Source organism: Humulus lupulus, chromosome 1 (assembly GCF_963169125.1).
Source record: "Humulus lupulus chromosome 1, drHumLupu1.1, whole genome shotgun sequence".
In the NCBI taxonomy this organism is placed as follows: domain Eukaryota; kingdom Viridiplantae; phylum Streptophyta; class Magnoliopsida; order Rosales; family Cannabaceae; genus Humulus; species Humulus lupulus.
In genome coordinates, this window is record NC_084793.1 from 284,326,891 (window position 1) to 284,346,020 (window position 19,130).

Below are 19,130 nucleotides of genomic sequence, written 5' to 3' on the forward strand. Positions count from 1 at the left end.
TGGATAGGAAGATCGATATATATACAAAAAGACTCATGGACACTTGATAGGCTTCAAGAGATAAATACTTTTGTTTTTGAATATTTGTGTATATGTGTATATGATATATATAAATATGTGCATATTTATATAGGGAAATTTGAGTTTTTATGCTTAATGAGGAGTTCTAAGTAAAAAAAATGCTAGGCATTTAAATCATTTCAAAAAAATGCCAATTCTTTTGACAATACCCAAAATACCTCTCTCATAATTTTTCCCATCCACCTCCCCTTCTCTCTTCCCTCTCTCTCCCTCAACCCTTTCCTCTCAACTCTCTCTCTAGAAAAAAAATTTTATGGGTAAGGTAAAATATAATGGAAATCAATGTAACAGCAAGTATTCCTCACATAGGACACTAAAATACTACATTTCGAACAGATCTGGGCATGATTTTTGGGTTTTTTTTGCGATTTTTTTCAGATCTGAAACTTTGGAATCTGCAGAAAATCGATGTGGTTCGATGGTGCTCGATGCCAGCTCGATGGGGCCTTCAAAATCATGATTTTCATGAAAAAATCGATGTCGCTCGATAGTGGTTAGATAGAGGTTCGATGGTGGTTCGATGGTCTTCGATGCGATTCTTGCAAGATACGTAATTTTTCACTCGGGTGTCCGTTTGGGGTGATTTTTTTTTATTTTGGGAATTTTTTCAAGATCTATACGTTTGAGATGTGTATATACACATTTGGGAAATGTAAATCTTGAAAAAAATGACAAATGCAAAACATACCTCATGTTCAAGATATGTTTTGGTATGTTTTCAAGTTCTAAACTTTGAAAGTGTATATGTGAACATCTAAAACGTGTAGATCTCAAAAAAATACCCAAAATATAAAAAAATCATCTCAAACGGATACCCGAGTAAAAAATTATGTCTCTTACAAGAATTGCATCGAACCACCATCGAGCAACCATCGAACCATCATTAAGCAACGACGATTTTTTCATGAAAATATTGATTTTGAAGGCCCAATCGAGCTGGTATCGAGCACCATCGAGCAAAGTCAATTTTCTACATATTTCAAAGTTTCAGATCTGAAAAATAACTCAAAAATCATGCCCAACTCGATGGTTGCTCGATGGTGTTTGATGCTACCTCGATGGGGCCTTCAAAATCAATATTTTCATGACAAAATCGACGTTGCTCAATGGTTGCCCGATGGTGGTTCGATGCAATTCTTGTAAGAGACATAATTTTTCACTCAGGTGTCCGTTTGGGATGATTTTTTTTTAATTTTGGGTATTTTTTTGAGATCTACACGTTTTAGATGTTCACATATACACTTTCAAAGTTTAGAACTTGAAAACATACCAAAACATATCTTGAACATGAGGTATGTTTTGCATTTGTCATTTTTTTCAAGATTTACATTTCCCAAATGTGTATATACACATCTCAAACGTATAGATCTTGAAAAAATTCCCAAAATAAAAAAAAATCACCCCAAACGGACACCCGAGTGAAAAATTACGTATCTTGCAAGAATCGCATCGAACACCATCGAACCACCATCGAGCAACATCGATTTCTTCATGAAAATCTTGATTTTGAAGGCCCCATCAAGATGACATCGAGCACCATCGAACCACGTCGATTTTTTGCAAATTTCAAAGTTTCATATCTGAAAAAAAATCTCAAAAATCATGCCCAGATCTATTCGAAATGCAATATTTTAGTGTCCTAAGTAAGGAATACTTGCTATTACATTGAGTTTTCTTATATTTTACCTTACCCGTGAATTTTTTTCTAGAGAGAGAGTTGAGAGGGATGGGTTGAGGAAGAGAGAGGGAAGAGAGAAGAGGAAGTTGATGGAAAAATTATGGGAGAGGTATTTTGGGTATTGTCAAAATATTAGCATTTTTTTAAATGATTAGAAAGCCTAGCATTTTTTTGATTTAGTACACCTCATTAAGCATAAAAACTCAAATTTCCCTTTATATGTGTGTTGCATGATTAATAATATTGTATATTAATATTTCTGTCTAGATGTTTTTCTTGAACATATAAATTGTTTATATGAGAGATGGAAAATTTTTGTGTTATATACACTGGGCCCACTACACCCGTTTTCGCTGCGCACTTTGATTATTTTTTCAACACTCCCTAGGTTGTGCGTTCAAGACAAACTAAATCTTGAAGCAAGGATTTAAAGGTTGTAGAAGATCAAAAAATTTCTCTCATTGTAGATTATGCAAAATACAAAAAGAAAGTTTTTAGAGAATATAAATTTTGATTGTTGGGAATTTATGGCTTCACAATTTCTTAATCAACAATGCATAATAGGAATAGTTAAATATTATAAACCCTAGATGCTAATCAAGAATATTATTCAAAGTATAAATGCAAATCTTGATTATCAAAGAACTATATTCATGATATGAATGCAAATCTTGAAAACGAATGATTATATTGTGAACTTAGAAACATTTAATCATCAATGCTTAACAACATAAACACGATAGAATGACAAAATACAATAATAGGTGTTATCCCCAAAATTTCAAGTTTGATTACGTGGCAATAAAAGTGACAAGTGGCAAGAATGGCTGGGTAATCTGGCTTAGGAGTGATCCGGTAGACCAGTGAAGATTTTTGACTGACCAGTCAAGTGTCATGACCGACCAGTCATGTGCTTGTCCGCCCAGTCATGTGCTTGTCCGACCAGTCATGTGCTTGTCCGCCCAGTCATTTGCTTGTCCAACCAGTCATGTGCTTGTCCGCCCAGTCATGTGCTTGTCCAACCAGCCAGGTGCTTGTCCGACCAGCCAAGTGTTTGGCCGACCAGACATGTGTTGGCCGACCAGTCAAGTGTTTTGCCGACCAGTGGAGTGCTTTGGCCCTTCAGTTTTCCTCCTGGGTGTGATGTGGACCGACTAAACAGAACAGGGCTATGCAAAAGATCCCAGTAACGGCATCAACAAGAATCGGTCATACCTGTGCGGGAATCTCTCAGATTATCCCACAAAAGTAGTGTATTGTTGTATTTTGAATATTATTATTAATTAAATATAGTGAGAATAACAAAATATCCCGATTATGGGGGACTTCATTTGTACGATTATGAGCCTATAAATACAAGGCTCATGGCATCATAAAGAGGAAGGGAATTTTCTCAGAGAATATTTGTATCTAGAGAGAAATATTGTATTCATTTCATCTGCACTAAAAAAACTCAGTTGACTCAGGTTCATCTGATCTTGAGTGTAGATCTATAATCATAACTCTAAGTGGACTAGGCTATTACCAACACATTGGGGCTGAACCACTATAAAAATTGTATGTGTCGTATTTTTCTCTTGAAGGTTTTTTGTCGTTTTGACGTCTACACGTCGTTGGCCAAAAACGCGGTCAACATTAGGGTTAGAGAGATACAACCTTTTGTATTGAGCAACATGAATCTTCAAACTTGGGGAACTTCTAATACTTATACACGAATTAACATCACTATCCAAATCTCTATTTCTAGCGTTCCCTTTGTTGCTTGAAGGTTCACCAAGATAGAATGAGATTTGTGATTGAACAAGTCTTTGAAACTCACTAATTCAAGCAATACTTAGTGAGTTTCTTGGAGAAAACTTATGGTCTTTGAAAGCTAGAGAGAGAGTGGTTAGAAAGAGAGAGTTGAAAAGTGTGATCAAGACTTTTCAACTCTAATAACTCTTATTTATAGTGTAGGCATCGTCATTAAGTCCAACCAATAGTATTACAGCTTTTAAACACATCATTTAGAGCTAAGTCACGTAACTATACGGTCTCGTATGGATCGCCCAAGCGATGTGTCGCCTATTAGGGTTTTTGCCTCCTAAGCACTTTTATGTGATGCGTCGCCTCCCACAGGCGATGCAACATAAATGCCTCTGTATTAATTCCCCAAGCATGAACTCAAAATGTCTCCAAATGCCTCCAAACTTTTTGGGAGTGTTTGGATACCTCATTGTATCATTTTAGATCCATAAAAGTCACTTTTAGATGTTTACTACACAATCTCATGTTTTCACTTCAACTTAAGTGAAAAACGTTAAGTGTTTTGCATCCATCGTGTAAACAACTTAACCACTATATTTAACCAATCTAAACAAATTATCCATGTTACACCAATCTATTATTTTTATTAATATTTAAGGATTGCTTTTACGTTACAAGGTGATTAGTGCCCAAAAATACACATTTATTGATTTTAATAGTCAAAATAAATTAAGTTTTAATTAATATTTTCATCAAATTAATATGATTAAATTTATAGATGAAAATATTTCATTTTAATTTAGTTTGTTTTATTTTGTAGGATTTAATTGATATTTTTGGCACTTGGAAACAAAGAAAAAAATAAATAAATAAAATTGAAGAAGGAAAAAGAAATGTGGCATTGTTGAAAGAGAGAAACCCAAAAATAGGCCCAGAATTCGGCCTAGGCCCATTTTCCTCCCAAGCCACTGAAGCCAGTTCAACCCACGCGAGCCGAGCTGCCGAGCCACGCGAACCAAGCCGCCAGCCTCCCTGCCAGCCTCCCTGCCAACCCACCACGCGACGCCACGTCAACTCCAGCTGCCATTTTTTTGTCCACATGCCCAACCAGCTGTGCCATGTGTCCGCCTCTGATTGGTTGCGGCTGGTACAATGGACCAGCTGCCACCAGCCCATTTTGTGTGCTCTTTGGGCCTTGGACCTCCCATTTTGAGCTTTAAAGCTCATCTTTTTTTGGTGTTTTTGAAAAAGAGCATATTGACTATGCCCTAAAATAACTAGGTTAATATTTATAATAAGATTTGATTTTTCAAAATCATATTTTATTATTAATATTTTGAATTTATTTTGTAAACCCCAAATTGTTGTTTAATTTCTTTTTAGTCATTTTCTCCCTCTATAACTAGGGACTCTTCTTTCACATTTTGAATGTAATTTTTAGAGTAAAGAAGCTATAGCAAAATTTCTACTCACTGTCTTCTTAGAATTTTGTGAGAATCGTGAGCATAATGGTATAATCTTCCTAGGAAGGTTAGGGATGATTCCATATGCTAGTGATGTTATTTTGCTACTTTGATTTACTATGTTCTTAATGTAAAATGTTTGAGTTATTTATGTTCTTTCATCTCCATCTCTATTTTGTCATCTTTATTTACTTATGCTAATAGTATATAGGATTAGTCATGCTCTTTCTATGTGTTTCTAATTAGTAAAAGTAATATTGATACATAATTTTATGTCTAATCTTCTATTGCATTATTGCCCTTGGGTATTTTGTCATTTTTAGATTTTTCATAAGATTAACATTGTGCTTTTAAAGTAAAGAACTTTATAAATCAAATGGACTTTTGTTAGAAAATAATATGGACTTTAATGTTAGATTTTCCAAGTAAATGTTGGGATGTGAACTATTTACTTGTGTATTTTTTGTAAATCAAGTAACCAAATAACTAAGCAAGCATATGGATGATTCTTGAAACATTTCCATTTCTCAAACTCTTGATTACATCTTACCTTTATTTCACATATCTCATTTTTATCATTTCATCAAAAAGACAACATCAAAATCTCAAATCTCTTTTCATTTCCATCTTTTTATTTATTTATTGTTACTAATTTTTGTGTTATTTTCTACTAATATTTTGAGTTTAGGTTACCTCTTTGTGGATCGATCGCCTGATTATACTACAACCACCGCTTAGTGGTTGTCACGATTTGAGCGTTAAACACAAGGTGACGTCAAATGCTTGCCACATTTTCTTGTGGGAGACGTTAAAAGCAAGCCTAGTTTATTTACAACGTCTCCCCATAGTTTTAATCACTTACAATTTTAGTCATTAACAAAAACTTTTAATCTCTCCCAATATAAGACATTAAAAATTCATTTGAACTTTTAATTATAGGAGTCATTAAAAATAGAATCTATTGTGGTGACCTAACTTAAATTTCTGGCTTTGTCTCTGATTGCAGGATAGTATTTTATTGGCCCTCGTCATACTCCTTTTGAATCCTACATATATAGTTAGGATGAAAGTTGCTTCAAAATGATGGTACAAAACATCAATATATATTGCTTTGGATCATAATCAAGTTCATCAGGTCTAAAAGGAACACTTATGCCTCTTTATGATTTTGTGTTGAAGATATGTTTAAAAAAGTAATGCACATTTATAAAGGAATAGAGTTATATGCAAATGTGAACGAGTTTTGCAACAAATTTAGTAAAATGATATTCCTTGTGAGATTAAATTAGCAAAGGGTGCTTTTTAGGCTAGTGGTGCGATGAATTCCAAGTTTTCAAACTTTTTTTCATCTTCTATGGCTATGTGAATATTAGATTAGTAGTAAGTTAATTGGAATTTTCTATTATTTCATTCAGTGTTGAATAACTTTATTATCCTAACTATAAATAAAATATTTTACTCGAGTTAGTTCACTGTTATGTTTGGTTTAAGCGAGCTTCTTGCTTTTTTATTTTTGCAGTATTTGGTTTTGCACAGTGCAATTTGACCATTCAATGTTTTCAAAATTTATCCGTCAAAAATTGTGTAATAAATACGATTTGTTGCAAAAATTTGTACAATTAATTATGTAATTCCAATTATGACAAAAAAATTTAGATTTTTTTTCTTTTGTACAAAAGATTATGATGGCTATGATGATAATGCAATCGTTTGTAGTTTGTAGCAAATGGTTAATGTGACACAAATTATTTTGTTACATTCTTTTTAATTATTCTCCCAGAAAAATTAGAGAGCTTTTAGTATCTGGTATTTTAGGTGCTCAACTTGTGGCTATGGTTTTTATTTTCTTATCTATTCTGGAGGATCGCAATGTAGTCATAGAGCAAAATTATACTGCTCCAAAGTTACTAAAGATGTGTTACTGTAAAAGTATTCAATACAATTAATGATAGAGTAAAGATTGTCGTTGCAAATATTGTAAAACAACTGAAAAATGTTACTAACGATATTGGCAAAGAAGGTAAGTGTTTGTCACGAATTTCTTAACGAAATTATTTTTAGTTTGATTTTGGTGGTATTCAATAAATGTTTTAGTGCTCATTATTTTCTATTCCATCTCTAATAATTTTTTTCTTCTTTAGAGTTATATGTGTTTCCATTATTTTAGTCTACCATGCTAAGTTAACTACACAAATTAACAAAATACTATGTTTGATTTTTCATTTACTCCAAATTATGATTATATGTATGGGTTTTCACCAAAGGCAAAGGATCATGATTTGTATGTGCCAATCATTTATAAAAAAAAACTCAACAATTATATAATATATAAATTTCTCAAACTCATAAAATTATTTAAATATATATAATTTTCAATAATTACAAAAAATCGCGCAAAATACGGTTATATTTTCTAATAATATAATAAATGAAAGAAATCAATATTATTTTGAAACTGTGATACAAAAATTATATTATTATGCAAATATATTTATATGTATAAATAGTGTAATACTAAATATTAATATAATGAATGCTAGCAAAAAAAAAAAAATAATGGAATGAATAATGTAAATTTTCTTAAATTAAATTAAAATGTTATAAATTTAATAATGAAAAGATTATGTCAAAAGGAAAATAGAAGCTAAGGGAATGACTCGCGAGTCCCAACCTAATTTAGGAAATTTTTAAAAAATATGATTTTTTATACTATCAATGTGCAAAAATATGATAATTATATTTTATTAATTTGTATAGGAAAATTTATTAAATAAAAAATTAAAGTATGAGAAACAAAATTAATAGCTAACTAAAAAATGAAAATGTTATATTTTTTATCATAATTATATTTTTTTTAATTTTGAATATAATTTTCTTTTATTTTTTTAATTTTTAATTTTTTCCTTCATTTTTTTCTTTTTTTTCTTTTTTTTCCTAACTTATTTTTTTTTCTACCAATTTTTTCCTTCATCTTTTTTTCTACCAATTTTTCTATTCTTCTTCTTATTCATTTATCTATTTTTTTTTTCATTTGTATTGTTTTGCTTTTTTTGCTCATATTTTTTTTCAATTTTCTTTCCTTTTTTTTTTCTTCTATTTTTTCTTCATTTTTGTATTTATTATTTTATCCTTCTATTTTTTTTCTTTTTTCACACATATGAGATTTTTTTCTTTCTTTTTTTCTTCTTCAATTTTTTTTCATTTTTTTCTACCAATTTTTTCATTCATATTTTTTTCTTTCCATTTTTCCATTATTGTTCTTCATCTTCTTTTCATTTTTATTCATTCACCTTTTTTTTCCTTCATCATTTCTTTTTATTTATTTTTTTTACATATTTTTTTTGTTTTTTTCCTTCTTGTTTCTTCATTTTTCGTTCTTATTATTTTCTCATTCCACTTTTTTTTTCATTTTTTTCACACATATTTTAACATTACATAATTATTTTACTATTTTTTTATTTATTATATTTTATTATTGTATTTTTTTTTAGTTTTTTCCACTATATGTAAAAAAAATCAAATTAATTTTTTTCAGCATTTTTTTTTACTGTAATGATAACTCTACAAAATAGAGTTATTTTACAACTTTTTATGTGCTAATTGTTGCTTAGTTCTTGAGTTCTTAATTGATTTATTAAGTTTTTAAGTAATTTTGCATTTATTAGTCTTATTGTAATTTTCTAGATTTTTATATGTTTTTATAGATATTTTATTGTGTTATGTTGTAATTAAATTATTTAAAATTAGTATTGTTAGTTTGAATGCTAAAAATATGATTTTATTGAAATTAAATGTTATGTAAATTAAATTTTAATTAATGTTTTCATGGGAGTTATATGGTATATATAAAAATATTTAATTTTAATTTAGTTTATAATTTATTTTGTAGGAAAATTATTTCATTTGTGGCTCTTGAAAAGCAAGGAAATCAAAGGAAAGGTGGTAGTTTTGAAAGAAAATAACAAGAAAAATGGCATTTTTCTTAGGCCCAAGGAGGCCTGCCGAAGCCCAGGCCCACGAAGCAATCTCCTCCCTGCCAGCCGTACGACCCGAGCACCTCCTTCCAGCCTATGCCCTCAGCTACCCACCAAAGTCTTCTCCTCAGCATTCATTTCCTTCAGCACCCCCTGAAGACCACACGCCTGCCAGCCAGCCCCCATGGGCCCACGCCCAGACCCGGCCCACCAGCCACCAGTTGCTGCCCTTGCCTCCATTCGGCCAAGCATTGTTCAGCCGCAACCCATTCTGCCAGCCACCTTGCCCAGCCGTACACCACCCTTCTTGAGCCCATAAAATTGTCCAAGTGTACCATTTGTCCCCTATGTCCAAAATGCCAACTTTTTACCCATTTTTCTACACATTTTCACCACAACATCATTACACCCTATAATTTACCTCTACATACCATATTTATTTTATTTAATTAATCTAATCAATTTAATTATTTTAAATTGATTATTTTAAAAATCTCATTTTGGCTATAATTATGGAATTTGAAGACCATTTTAGGGTGCTTAATTTTTTGTTACTATCTTCTTTTCTCCAATTTTCTCTCTACCATCATCTCTTCCATTTTGGGTTTTTTCAAGAGCATTTGCAAGTATGTATGTCATTTATTTTGCAATTTCTACTCTGGTTATGTGCTTCTAATATTTTTCATAAGATTATTAAGATCATGATGAAGCAACTTGTAACTAGGTAATATTTATGTTGTATGTTGATTTCCCTTGTAATGCAACAAGTTTATGGATTTTTCTTCTTCATATATGTCTTTCATCTTTAATATCTCATATTTTGGATTGTTAGATAATATGCACTTTGTTCTTCATTTTGCAAAAACATAATATTCTTTGTGTAAGATGTGTCATTAAATTGTACACATCCATGCGTAGAACAAAAATATTATGTTTGCCTTATAAATAATGTTCATTGATTTATTTGTTATTTCATTAGTTTGATTTACAATAAATGCTTTGAAATTATAATTTTGAAAAGTGAAGAAAAATCTTATCTTTTTAGAAGTAATTTGTGCTTAAAATTATAAATCTATTTAGAAAATAAGTTTAAATTATTTTAACTATCACTAAAATTTGGGAATCAATATACTAATAAATATTATTAAACTTACATTTTGTGGATTCTAGTATCTTAATAATCTTTTCTTTTAACACTTATTTTCAAATTATTATTGGTTTATTTTTATTCTCTCAAATAGCTTTATTTTTCAATCTTTTATTTTATGTTCATAATATTAAAACTCATCAATCTTTGGAGTTAGGTTAGAGTTTATTACTTTTGATTTAAAATAGTTTTCTTTTTTATTTTAGACAGCTCCTTTGGGTTCGATCTCGTGCTTACACGAACACTATATTCCATATACGATTCGTGCGCTTGCGAGTATAAATTTTTAAAACATACCCATTTTGGGTCCATCATGTAACCTTTATAGGAACACCAAAATTTGGAAAGAAAACTAATAAAAATATGAAAACATGAATGGATAACCAGTTACCCTGATGGGAACATTCAAATCTAGAAAAAAAAATTATATGAAGAAGATGAGAGAAAAGGGAAAGGGGGTGAATCTGATTTTTTTTTCTATCTTCAGATCTATGGTAACTAGCTACCTTCTCGTTCTTTGTGTGTTTATTTATGGGGGTAACTGATTACCTTCACGTTCTTTGTGTGTATATTTCTGGGGGTAACTGGTTAACTTCACGTTTGGATGTGTGTGTATATTTCTTAGTTCTTTATGGTAACTAGTTACCTATGTTACTAAAATATGTTATTTCTTCATTTTTTTTTTTAATGAAATGTTCTTCATATTTTTCCTTTAAATTTGATGTTTCTTTTCATATTTAATATGAGTAACCCGTCACCCCTCTTATGGTAACTGGTTACCCCTCTTATGGCAGAAAATTACTCATCTCAGGATAACTGGTTAGCCCTCCTAGTATATGTTATTTCACCTAGCTCTATGTTATTTTTTTACATAATTGTTGTTATCTTACCCAGGATTTGAAAAAATGAACATACAATCTAAAAAAAAAGGAAAAAATGTTTATAATAAATAAAAATTAATTTTAAACACAATTCATATTACAAAAAAAAATTACAAAACAACCAAAGAAAATTTTAATATAAAATTAGTAATATAAAAAAAACAAATAAGCTAAAAAAATAATAATCAAATTACAAACATACTCTTCCAAATTAATAAAACTTAATTAAGAATAAAACTATGACATAAATAAATTTTTATACAAAAATATGGAAATATAAACTCATAAAAATGAAAATTCTTAAAAAAAAAACCACAGATTTAGATTAACTTCTTTTGAAAAAAAACCATATTTTTGCACACTATTAAAAATTGTAATTTCCGGCAAAACTTCTGGCCAGTTAGTGAGAGCCTTCACCCCGACCCAAACACACTTTCAGATATGTCTCTTCCTTCAATGGACACAGGTCCAAATACTCGGCCCACAATACTCAGTCCAATAAAGATGATACTTGGGCCTCATTTTATCAAGCCCGTGTATGATTGATCCATTTAAAAGAAAATTAAGAAATAAAAAGAAAGAAACCCTAGTTTACTCTCCACTACACAGCAGCACAGGTTGAAACGACAGCGTTTTAGCGATAAACGCATCTTTATAAAAGCCCTAGAAACCCTTACCCATCAGCTTCCTCTGTCATTTGCCGTCACCCGAACCCCAGAGAGGCAGAGAGAGAAAAACCCTAGGAGCGAAAATGAAGTACAACCCGAGGGTCACCAGCTCCCGCCGCAAGAACCGAAAGGCTCATTTCACGGCACCATCCAGTGTGAGGCGTGTGCTCATGAGCGCACCGCTCTCATCTGATCTCCGTTCCAAGTACAACGTCAGATCTATGCCCGTGCGCAAAGACGATGAGGTTCAGGTCGTCCGTGGAACCTACAAGGGACGCGAGGGAAAGGTTGTCCAGGTCTATCGCCGAAAATGGGTCATCCACATCGAGCGCATCACCAGGGAGAAGGTCAATGGCTCCACCGTTAACGTCGGTATCAACCCATCAAAGGTCGTCATTACCAAGCTCAGACTCGATAAGGACCGCAAGTCACTTCTCGATCGCAAAGCCAAGGGACGCGCCGCCGCGGACAAGGACAAGGGTACCAAGTTCACCGCCGAGGATATCATGCAGAACGTCGATTAAATGGGAGTAATAGTTTTTTGTTATGCGTTTTTGGTTTAAGAATTTTATAATTTTTAGATCTATCTTCTCTGTTTTGGGTTACTGCTGTTTTTATTATTAGGTCCGTTTTGTTTGAGATACTATTGAGACAAATGGAAAGATTCTATTTCAATTTTAAATCATGGTTTCTTATGCTCTTGAGGGTTTGAAGAGTTGGCTCTCAATTTTTGGCTCTCTCGGACATGGATTTTGTGCTGCCTGAATGAAATATATTTATATTCCAGACTTAATTGTCTGGGCTGATTACTTAATCGTTTCTTAGTTAATATTTTCTTACACTATGATCTCCATTGCCATTTTGTTTTTACTTAGTTGTGTGTTTGAGCTTTGTGTTACTGAGTGAGTGGATTGTCCAGTATTGTGAACTTATTATTTGTGGTATTACTTGGTTTCTGTATGAATAATTTGCTGTTGTGACATTTGAGTGTGACCTGTTATTAATGTTTTCAAAGCCATGGTAAGTTGTATGAGCCACAAGGGGCAATGGTTTGAAATTTACCAATTATTATTTTGTTGGCAGATTCTATTTTTTTAATAAAGATTATGAAAACTGAGGATATTAATGCTTGTATTCTGTTTATTTGTTACCAAACTCAGTCACAGGTTACTTGCTTCGTTTCATTATTCTCCGTTGATTATTATACGTTTTTCTGATCAATTAAAAATGTTGTACTATTGCTCTTTGATGAACTCCTTGACATGTTCTATCCATCGCTGCAAGGTCTTGTTCTCTACTAGTCTAAGTAGATACATAATTCAAGAAGACTAACTTATCAATTAGCTTATGTTGTAATAATTAAAAAGATTTATTTGTTGATTTATAAATGTTGTCATGTTCAAATTCCAAATATCCTGAAACGAAACGAAGTATTTTTTGTTTTCCAGTGTTTTAGAAAATACTAATACAAATAATTTGCTTATAGCATAAATTTGAGAGTTGGTTCTTCACTGGCCTTGCTTCTTTGGAAAGAAAATTTGAATCTACAATTAGTCGCTATGATATGATTGGGAATTAACATTGGATGAATAATGGTATTGGATTAATGGTAATGTTTGGAAATTGGATAAAAATAATTTTTGAATAATGGTGACCTTTGGAAAGTAGAATTAGCTAGTTTTTATATTTTATCTAGTGGAGATTGAAATGAAAATTTTATTAATAACTGAATTAGTTTCTTTATTGTGGTATAGTTTAATGTCGTTGTAAAATTAAAAGAACTATAAAAACAAAAAAATTCTTCGTAATCCAACACAACAAACATATAGGAAATTGCAAAAGGGAAATATAAAAACCTAATCCTACATGACAATAATAAACTTACCATATCATATCTGAATACTGAGCAAAACACAACAAAAATAAAGAGACCGTAGTCTCGCAACAGTCATCAAACCACTCAACAATCCGGTTGGAACCTCTACGGAGCGCTGCTGAAGATCCCATGGGCACTGAACAGCTGAATCTCGGGTCACACCCCACTCCACCGAATCTAGATCTGGCCGAGCCTAACCCGTCAAATCCAGGGACCATTGCATCTAAGCCATCGAGTCCATGGCTGTTGCTAAAAACCTGCAGGTGAGAGCCACTGTCCAAGTGCCAAGGCCGAGGATTGATTGGAGAAAGCTCATTTGTCGCCTTCAACATCATCCCCTATCGGCCAGCACCTAGTAAAATAACCAGTTCATGAAGCCGGGTTAACGTATATTTGGTAATAAACCAGTCATAGGATGTATACCCAATTTAAAAAAATAAATAATTAGCACGATTTCTTGTTACTAGTAAAAGTTTTCTCCCTATGAAAATATAAGATAAAGATTGTCTAAATCATTAGGCGAATCAACCCAATAAAGCATATGATTTTTCACGGGTATAAACTCCATTAGAAAATTGTGAAACAGAATTTTTCATTAAAAGACACCTCCATGCGGAGAACAAAATGGGCTAGCTTTCAAAATGCCTTGCACAAACAGCTACCTTACAATTCCATAAAGAAACGAACAGAGTCAAACCATCCACAGTTGTCTAGAAAAGAATATAATCTGTGGAACTACTTATTTCAAGTTCTCCCCTTCAAGAGCCACCAAAAAAAATTTAACAAGGTTTCAAGAATCCACCAGTGTAGTAGTGATTAAGGCTTGAGAGCAATTGCCAATCCGAACTTGGGGTTCTTTTCCAAGCCCCTGGTGTCAATCTCACCAGACACTGTCATTAATGACTTTGGAATAACCTCATGCTGGAGGGTAGCTGCTATCTTCCCGTGATCGTTCAACTTTGCCTTAACCACTGTCAAATGGTCCACAGCATAGGATCCTCCCACGGTAAAAGTGTTCTCGTTTGACGAAAATCTTCTAGTCACCTCCCCAACTGCCGCAGTTCTCTTTGACTTATCAAAGTAATGCACATACGATGCTTTTAAACTATCTCCCTTGTCACCCCTTTAGCAAGAAGAAAAGGGATAAGATGGCTTAATATATATGTACTGAATTCTGTCATCAAAATTTTCCAGTTGAAATCAGTTTTAGATGATAAAAAGCAGAAAATAAGATCTTACAGAAGTATCGAGGCAGATGAATCTGGCTTGGTCATGCTAACACCGGCAGTGTACTTTGTGAAATTGCCAGAAGTAGTGTCATAACCTGCTTCTGCACCAAAAGCAACGCTTGGTGTACCAAAGGTGGCAGAGAAATCAACCAATGGGGATTGATTCAAAGCCACAGCTGTTGCTAAGGTCACATGATCATGGAAGTATTGAACCTCCAGCTACAACATACATAGAGAACACAAATAATAACTACAACTGCTAAGGCCACATCGAGTAAAAAAATGTAAAGATTCCAAATCTTGTACCTTGCCAGAATTATAATTAGGCAATTTGAACGAAGCAATAGCCTTTGTAGAAGGCAGCACTTCAGTTATAGTAAGAATTGTCGAGACCTGTCAAAAAGTTAAAAAAAAAAAAAGCTATAAAAAACAAACAAGTCAACATTTGCTTTTAATTTTAGCCTTTTTAACCCACAAAAAGATGAGAAAAGAAATCAAAGTGACATACATTCGAATCTGTGTCAACTTTGACATCAAAAACAGTGTTCTTGTACTTGTATAGTGCTGCAACGTCCCCAGTTGAGAGTCCTCCTTTCTTCACTGCTGTTGATGTCAAGGCCTAGTAGAGCCAAAAAAATAAAAATTTATACAAAATGGTTAATTCTCGTTACCCATGGAAACAAAATCATCAGACAAAAACAAGTTGGAAGCACTAATAATAATTAGCAGTTAACGTAAAATCTAAGAGAGAACAAATAGACTTTGGAGATCAAAAGATAATAACTAGATTTAATTTTTTCCATAAAAAGTTAACAAATAGATGTAAGTTGCCACAAACAATCCAATGATATATCCAACCAAGTAAAGGAGCAATAGCAGAAGAGACTCTTTTAGTGTGTTTGGCAGGAGGGAGAAGTGGAAAGAAACAAGGTGGAAAAACTGTGAGATTATTGGAATTAAGATCACCTGTAATTTGGTGTAAAATTAAAAAAAAAAATATATAGTTTAATGATTAATTAGAAAATTATAGATTTTAAATGATGTGTGATTCATTCATTATTTGGATACACAAGTGATTGATTCAAATGATTGGGGGTAAATTAGTGGTTTGGTATTAAAAAAATTTAGAGAGAAGAGATTAGACTATAGATTTCAAATCCTCCATTGTGACCAATTTAATCCTTCCAAAGTTATACTTTTGCAATAGAATTGTCCATCCTCTAATGTTAGGAATACAAACAATTAGAAGTAGGAAAGAAAATGGGTTAATAAGTATAGACTGACCCAAAATGAATAATATCATACCAACGTGGAGATTTGTAGTGTTCACTGGGACCCCAACAATAACTGTTATTAGAATTCAGGTTCCAAACCTAGCCATAAGGGTAAGAGGAGAGCCTTGGTAAGCGTATGGTTCGTGCTTAAGCTCTATTAGACAGGTGGTGTTGACTTGAGTAAAGTAGGCTCTCGAGGTAGGCTTTGGTGCTTCACGTAAGGCGTGCACTTAAACACATTAATGATGAGTAGACTTGATGAAGCAAGGTGAATGATTCGGTCCACTGTTTCAAGAGGGAATATTGTGGTCAACTGTTTAAGGAGAAGATTGTTAGGAATGCAAACAAAGTCCCACATGGATTATAAAAGTGGAGAAGAAAATGGATTAATGTATAGACACATCTTTATTGGTCCAAAACCTTTTGGTAGAGTCCAAAGGCACTATGAGGGCCTTGACCCAAAGTGGACAATATCATACCGATTTAGAGATCCATAATGTTTATGGAGATCCCAATAACAATTGGCAATACATAGAATTGAGAATGAGTATATAAGGTATTGGATTACTCCACTCATTAGTCATTAAGTTAACATTTTGAGCTAGAACCCCAATTCCTTGGGAGGAACCCATTCACCCACAACAATTGGTGTCGAGTGTGGGAGGTCATGTTTACACACAAATACGAATTCCCAAATGTGCCTCATTAAGATATTGGCCTTGAGCAATGGTGGAAAATTCTATAAAGGCTCGAGGTGAAACTTTCTGCATTGTAACGTAGGAAAAAGATGCTGTAGAGTTCCTGAGGTGGTTAAGCACACCATGAAGCATGTTGGAAAATAGGAACATGGTGGAGAACACAAGTTAGATGGAAGAAAAAATCATTTAAGGGAAAGCCGTATTTCATTTGAGGGGTGATAGTTAGGTGTGTGAACAAGGTCCCACGTTGGCTAGAAAATGGGAAGATCATGGGTAAATAAGGATAGACAAATACCTCCATTGAAATGAGACTTGTTGGGTAGAATCCAAAAGCAAATCCATGAGGGACTACGCCTAAAGTAAACAATATCATACCACTGTGAAGATACGTGGTGTCTGAGATCCTTACAAGTGGTATCAGAACTATACCCTGAAGTTAGTCATGTGGATGAATCCTCAAACATCAAACAAAGGTGGTGGGCCCCACTGACATCACGATGAGATACGATGAATGTACTTCAATTTATTTTTAGAAGTGTCCTAGTCCCAATGTAATGAAGAGGAGTTTACCTGGGATAGAACAAGCTCTTGAGTGGTGCTCCATGTAAGGCGTGTATTCCAATGCAATGGAGTGGAAAAACCTGGTTGGTAGAGAAAGAGGAGATAGATGATTGTTTGAGGGGAAGCTAGATGGTCATTTGTTCGAGGGGAGGATTGTTGGTGAGCAATCAAAGGCCCACATTGGGTTGAAATGGGGAGGAACATGAGTAATATAAGAATAGACAAATAGTAGAATCTAAGAGCAAATACATTTTGGGCCTTACAATATCATACCTCTCTAAATTGGTATCCAAAGTCCATATATCTACAACTAAAGTTTCTTATTTGCTTCCTTCATACCAAACGAAGGTAGATGGGTTTGGTCTTCTTTTTTTCACACCAAACACAACAAGGAAGAGTACTCTCCCATCTCTCGTTTTTCCACCACTAGTTAGTAGATAATAATGATTATATTTATAGTTCCTTCATTCTCTCTCTTCTACCAAACATAACCCTCAGGCGGAAAAATTAAAACGTCATCAATCAATTCCTATAAGCTGACAAATATTTTTAGTAAGTCACGTACAATTTTTATTTCCAAAATCATATAAATTGATTAGTTACCAATCAAAGAGCAAGCTTTGGAATATAGTTTCTAACCCAATTATTGTAATATCACCATTAGTAAATGAGCAACTACTAGTCTCTATCCTCTAATTCTAATTCTTTATACCAAACTTCCAATTCAGTAAGCATCAAATTGGAACAAAATACTTTGTCGCAAACATTGCAAAAATAAGTAATTTCCTACGCACCAAACTACAACCCAAGATCTTTTAATGTAGGACCACTGTAAAATAATGGTTAGAAAGCATACTACAGCATATATTGTAATTTGTTTATCCTTTAATTGGTAAAACATCCCACAATATCTATGTTCCAAGGTCAGCCATAGAAACTATCACTGTTGTTACAATATAAATAGCAAAGCACGAACAAATCCTTTAAGATAGGTCATCCAAAGACCTAATAATCAACCCAACCAAACATCGATTCGATCAATAATAAATATAAGCACTATCACGAAAGCATGTTTGTCTTAGAATGTCATGGAATAAAATTCAAAATTTGACCAAATTCGTAAAATAAAAAACAAACTCGAAAGTCTTGCTTGCTTACCACGCCGGCATCACTGTAAGTGGATATGGAAAATTTCTGATCGGAGTTATAATCCTTCGTTAGAAGATCTAAATCCAAAGTGAGAACAACCAGTTTCAGACACAAATTTTTAAAAAAATGAATCGAATGGAAAGAGAATTGATTAAATGGTTTGGACATGGAAGCTGTGGTAAGAGTGAGAGTAGCTATTACCTTTAGCTTTCTTTCCGATTTCGGTGAAGAGTCCTGGTCCCTTGCTCATCTTTGCACAGAAACAACGAGACTTTTAGAGAGAGAAAGATCTGTGTGAGGAGGAGGAGGAGAGTGGTGAAGAAATGGTGAGTCTATTTTCGTGGTGGCCGCAATAGTGATGATCATTTTTATTTTATTATTTCTTTTACATTTGATCGACGGCTTTCGTTCTTCTTCGCTGACACGAGCCTTTTCCACCGTCAGATTATATTAACAAGGCAGGTTCGTGTGTGGGTCCCTTTTATTGAAACATGCTAGGCTGTAATGTTTTATCATCACTGTTTTTTCATTTTTATTATTTGCTTGTTTCGTCTGATTTTGAAGTGATTGTAACAATTTTTGGGGAATTATCTTATAAGACCTCATTTAAGTCCTTTCGGTGGGGCTCTCATTGTTTACAATCTGTGAATAATTTTTGGGGCAAATTTTTATTATGATCGTATATATTGTAGCTGTTTAGAGCAT

At 33.1% G+C, this 19,130-nt stretch overlaps 2 protein-coding genes across 2 annotated transcripts; one reads left to right on the forward strand and one right to left on the reverse strand.

Moving 5' to 3' along the window:
* The first annotated feature begins 11,644 nt into the window (after positions 1-11,644).
* On the forward strand, positions 11,645-12,452 carry LOC133807840 (large ribosomal subunit protein uL24z). The gene has a single exon (XM_062245833.1). The coding sequence runs from the start codon at positions 11,722-11,724 to the stop codon at positions 12,160-12,162; it is 441 nt and encodes a 146-aa protein (XP_062101817.1). The 5' UTR covers positions 11,645-11,721; the 3' UTR covers positions 12,163-12,452.
* Positions 12,453-14,089: 1,637 nt separating this feature from the next.
* LOC133807824 (mitochondrial outer membrane protein porin 2-like) lies at positions 14,090-18,787 on the reverse strand. Its single transcript, XM_062245831.1, has 6 exons — positions 18,627-18,787; positions 18,435-18,502; positions 15,252-15,362; positions 15,050-15,136; positions 14,754-14,962; positions 14,090-14,637 (listed from the first exon to the last, which is right to left on the reverse strand). Exons 1-6 carry the CDS (start codon positions 18,673-18,675, stop codon positions 14,331-14,333), a joined length of 831 nt encoding a protein of 276 aa, XP_062101815.1. The 5' UTR covers positions 18,676-18,787; the 3' UTR covers positions 14,090-14,330.
* Between the last annotated feature and the right edge of the window lie 343 nt (positions 18,788-19,130).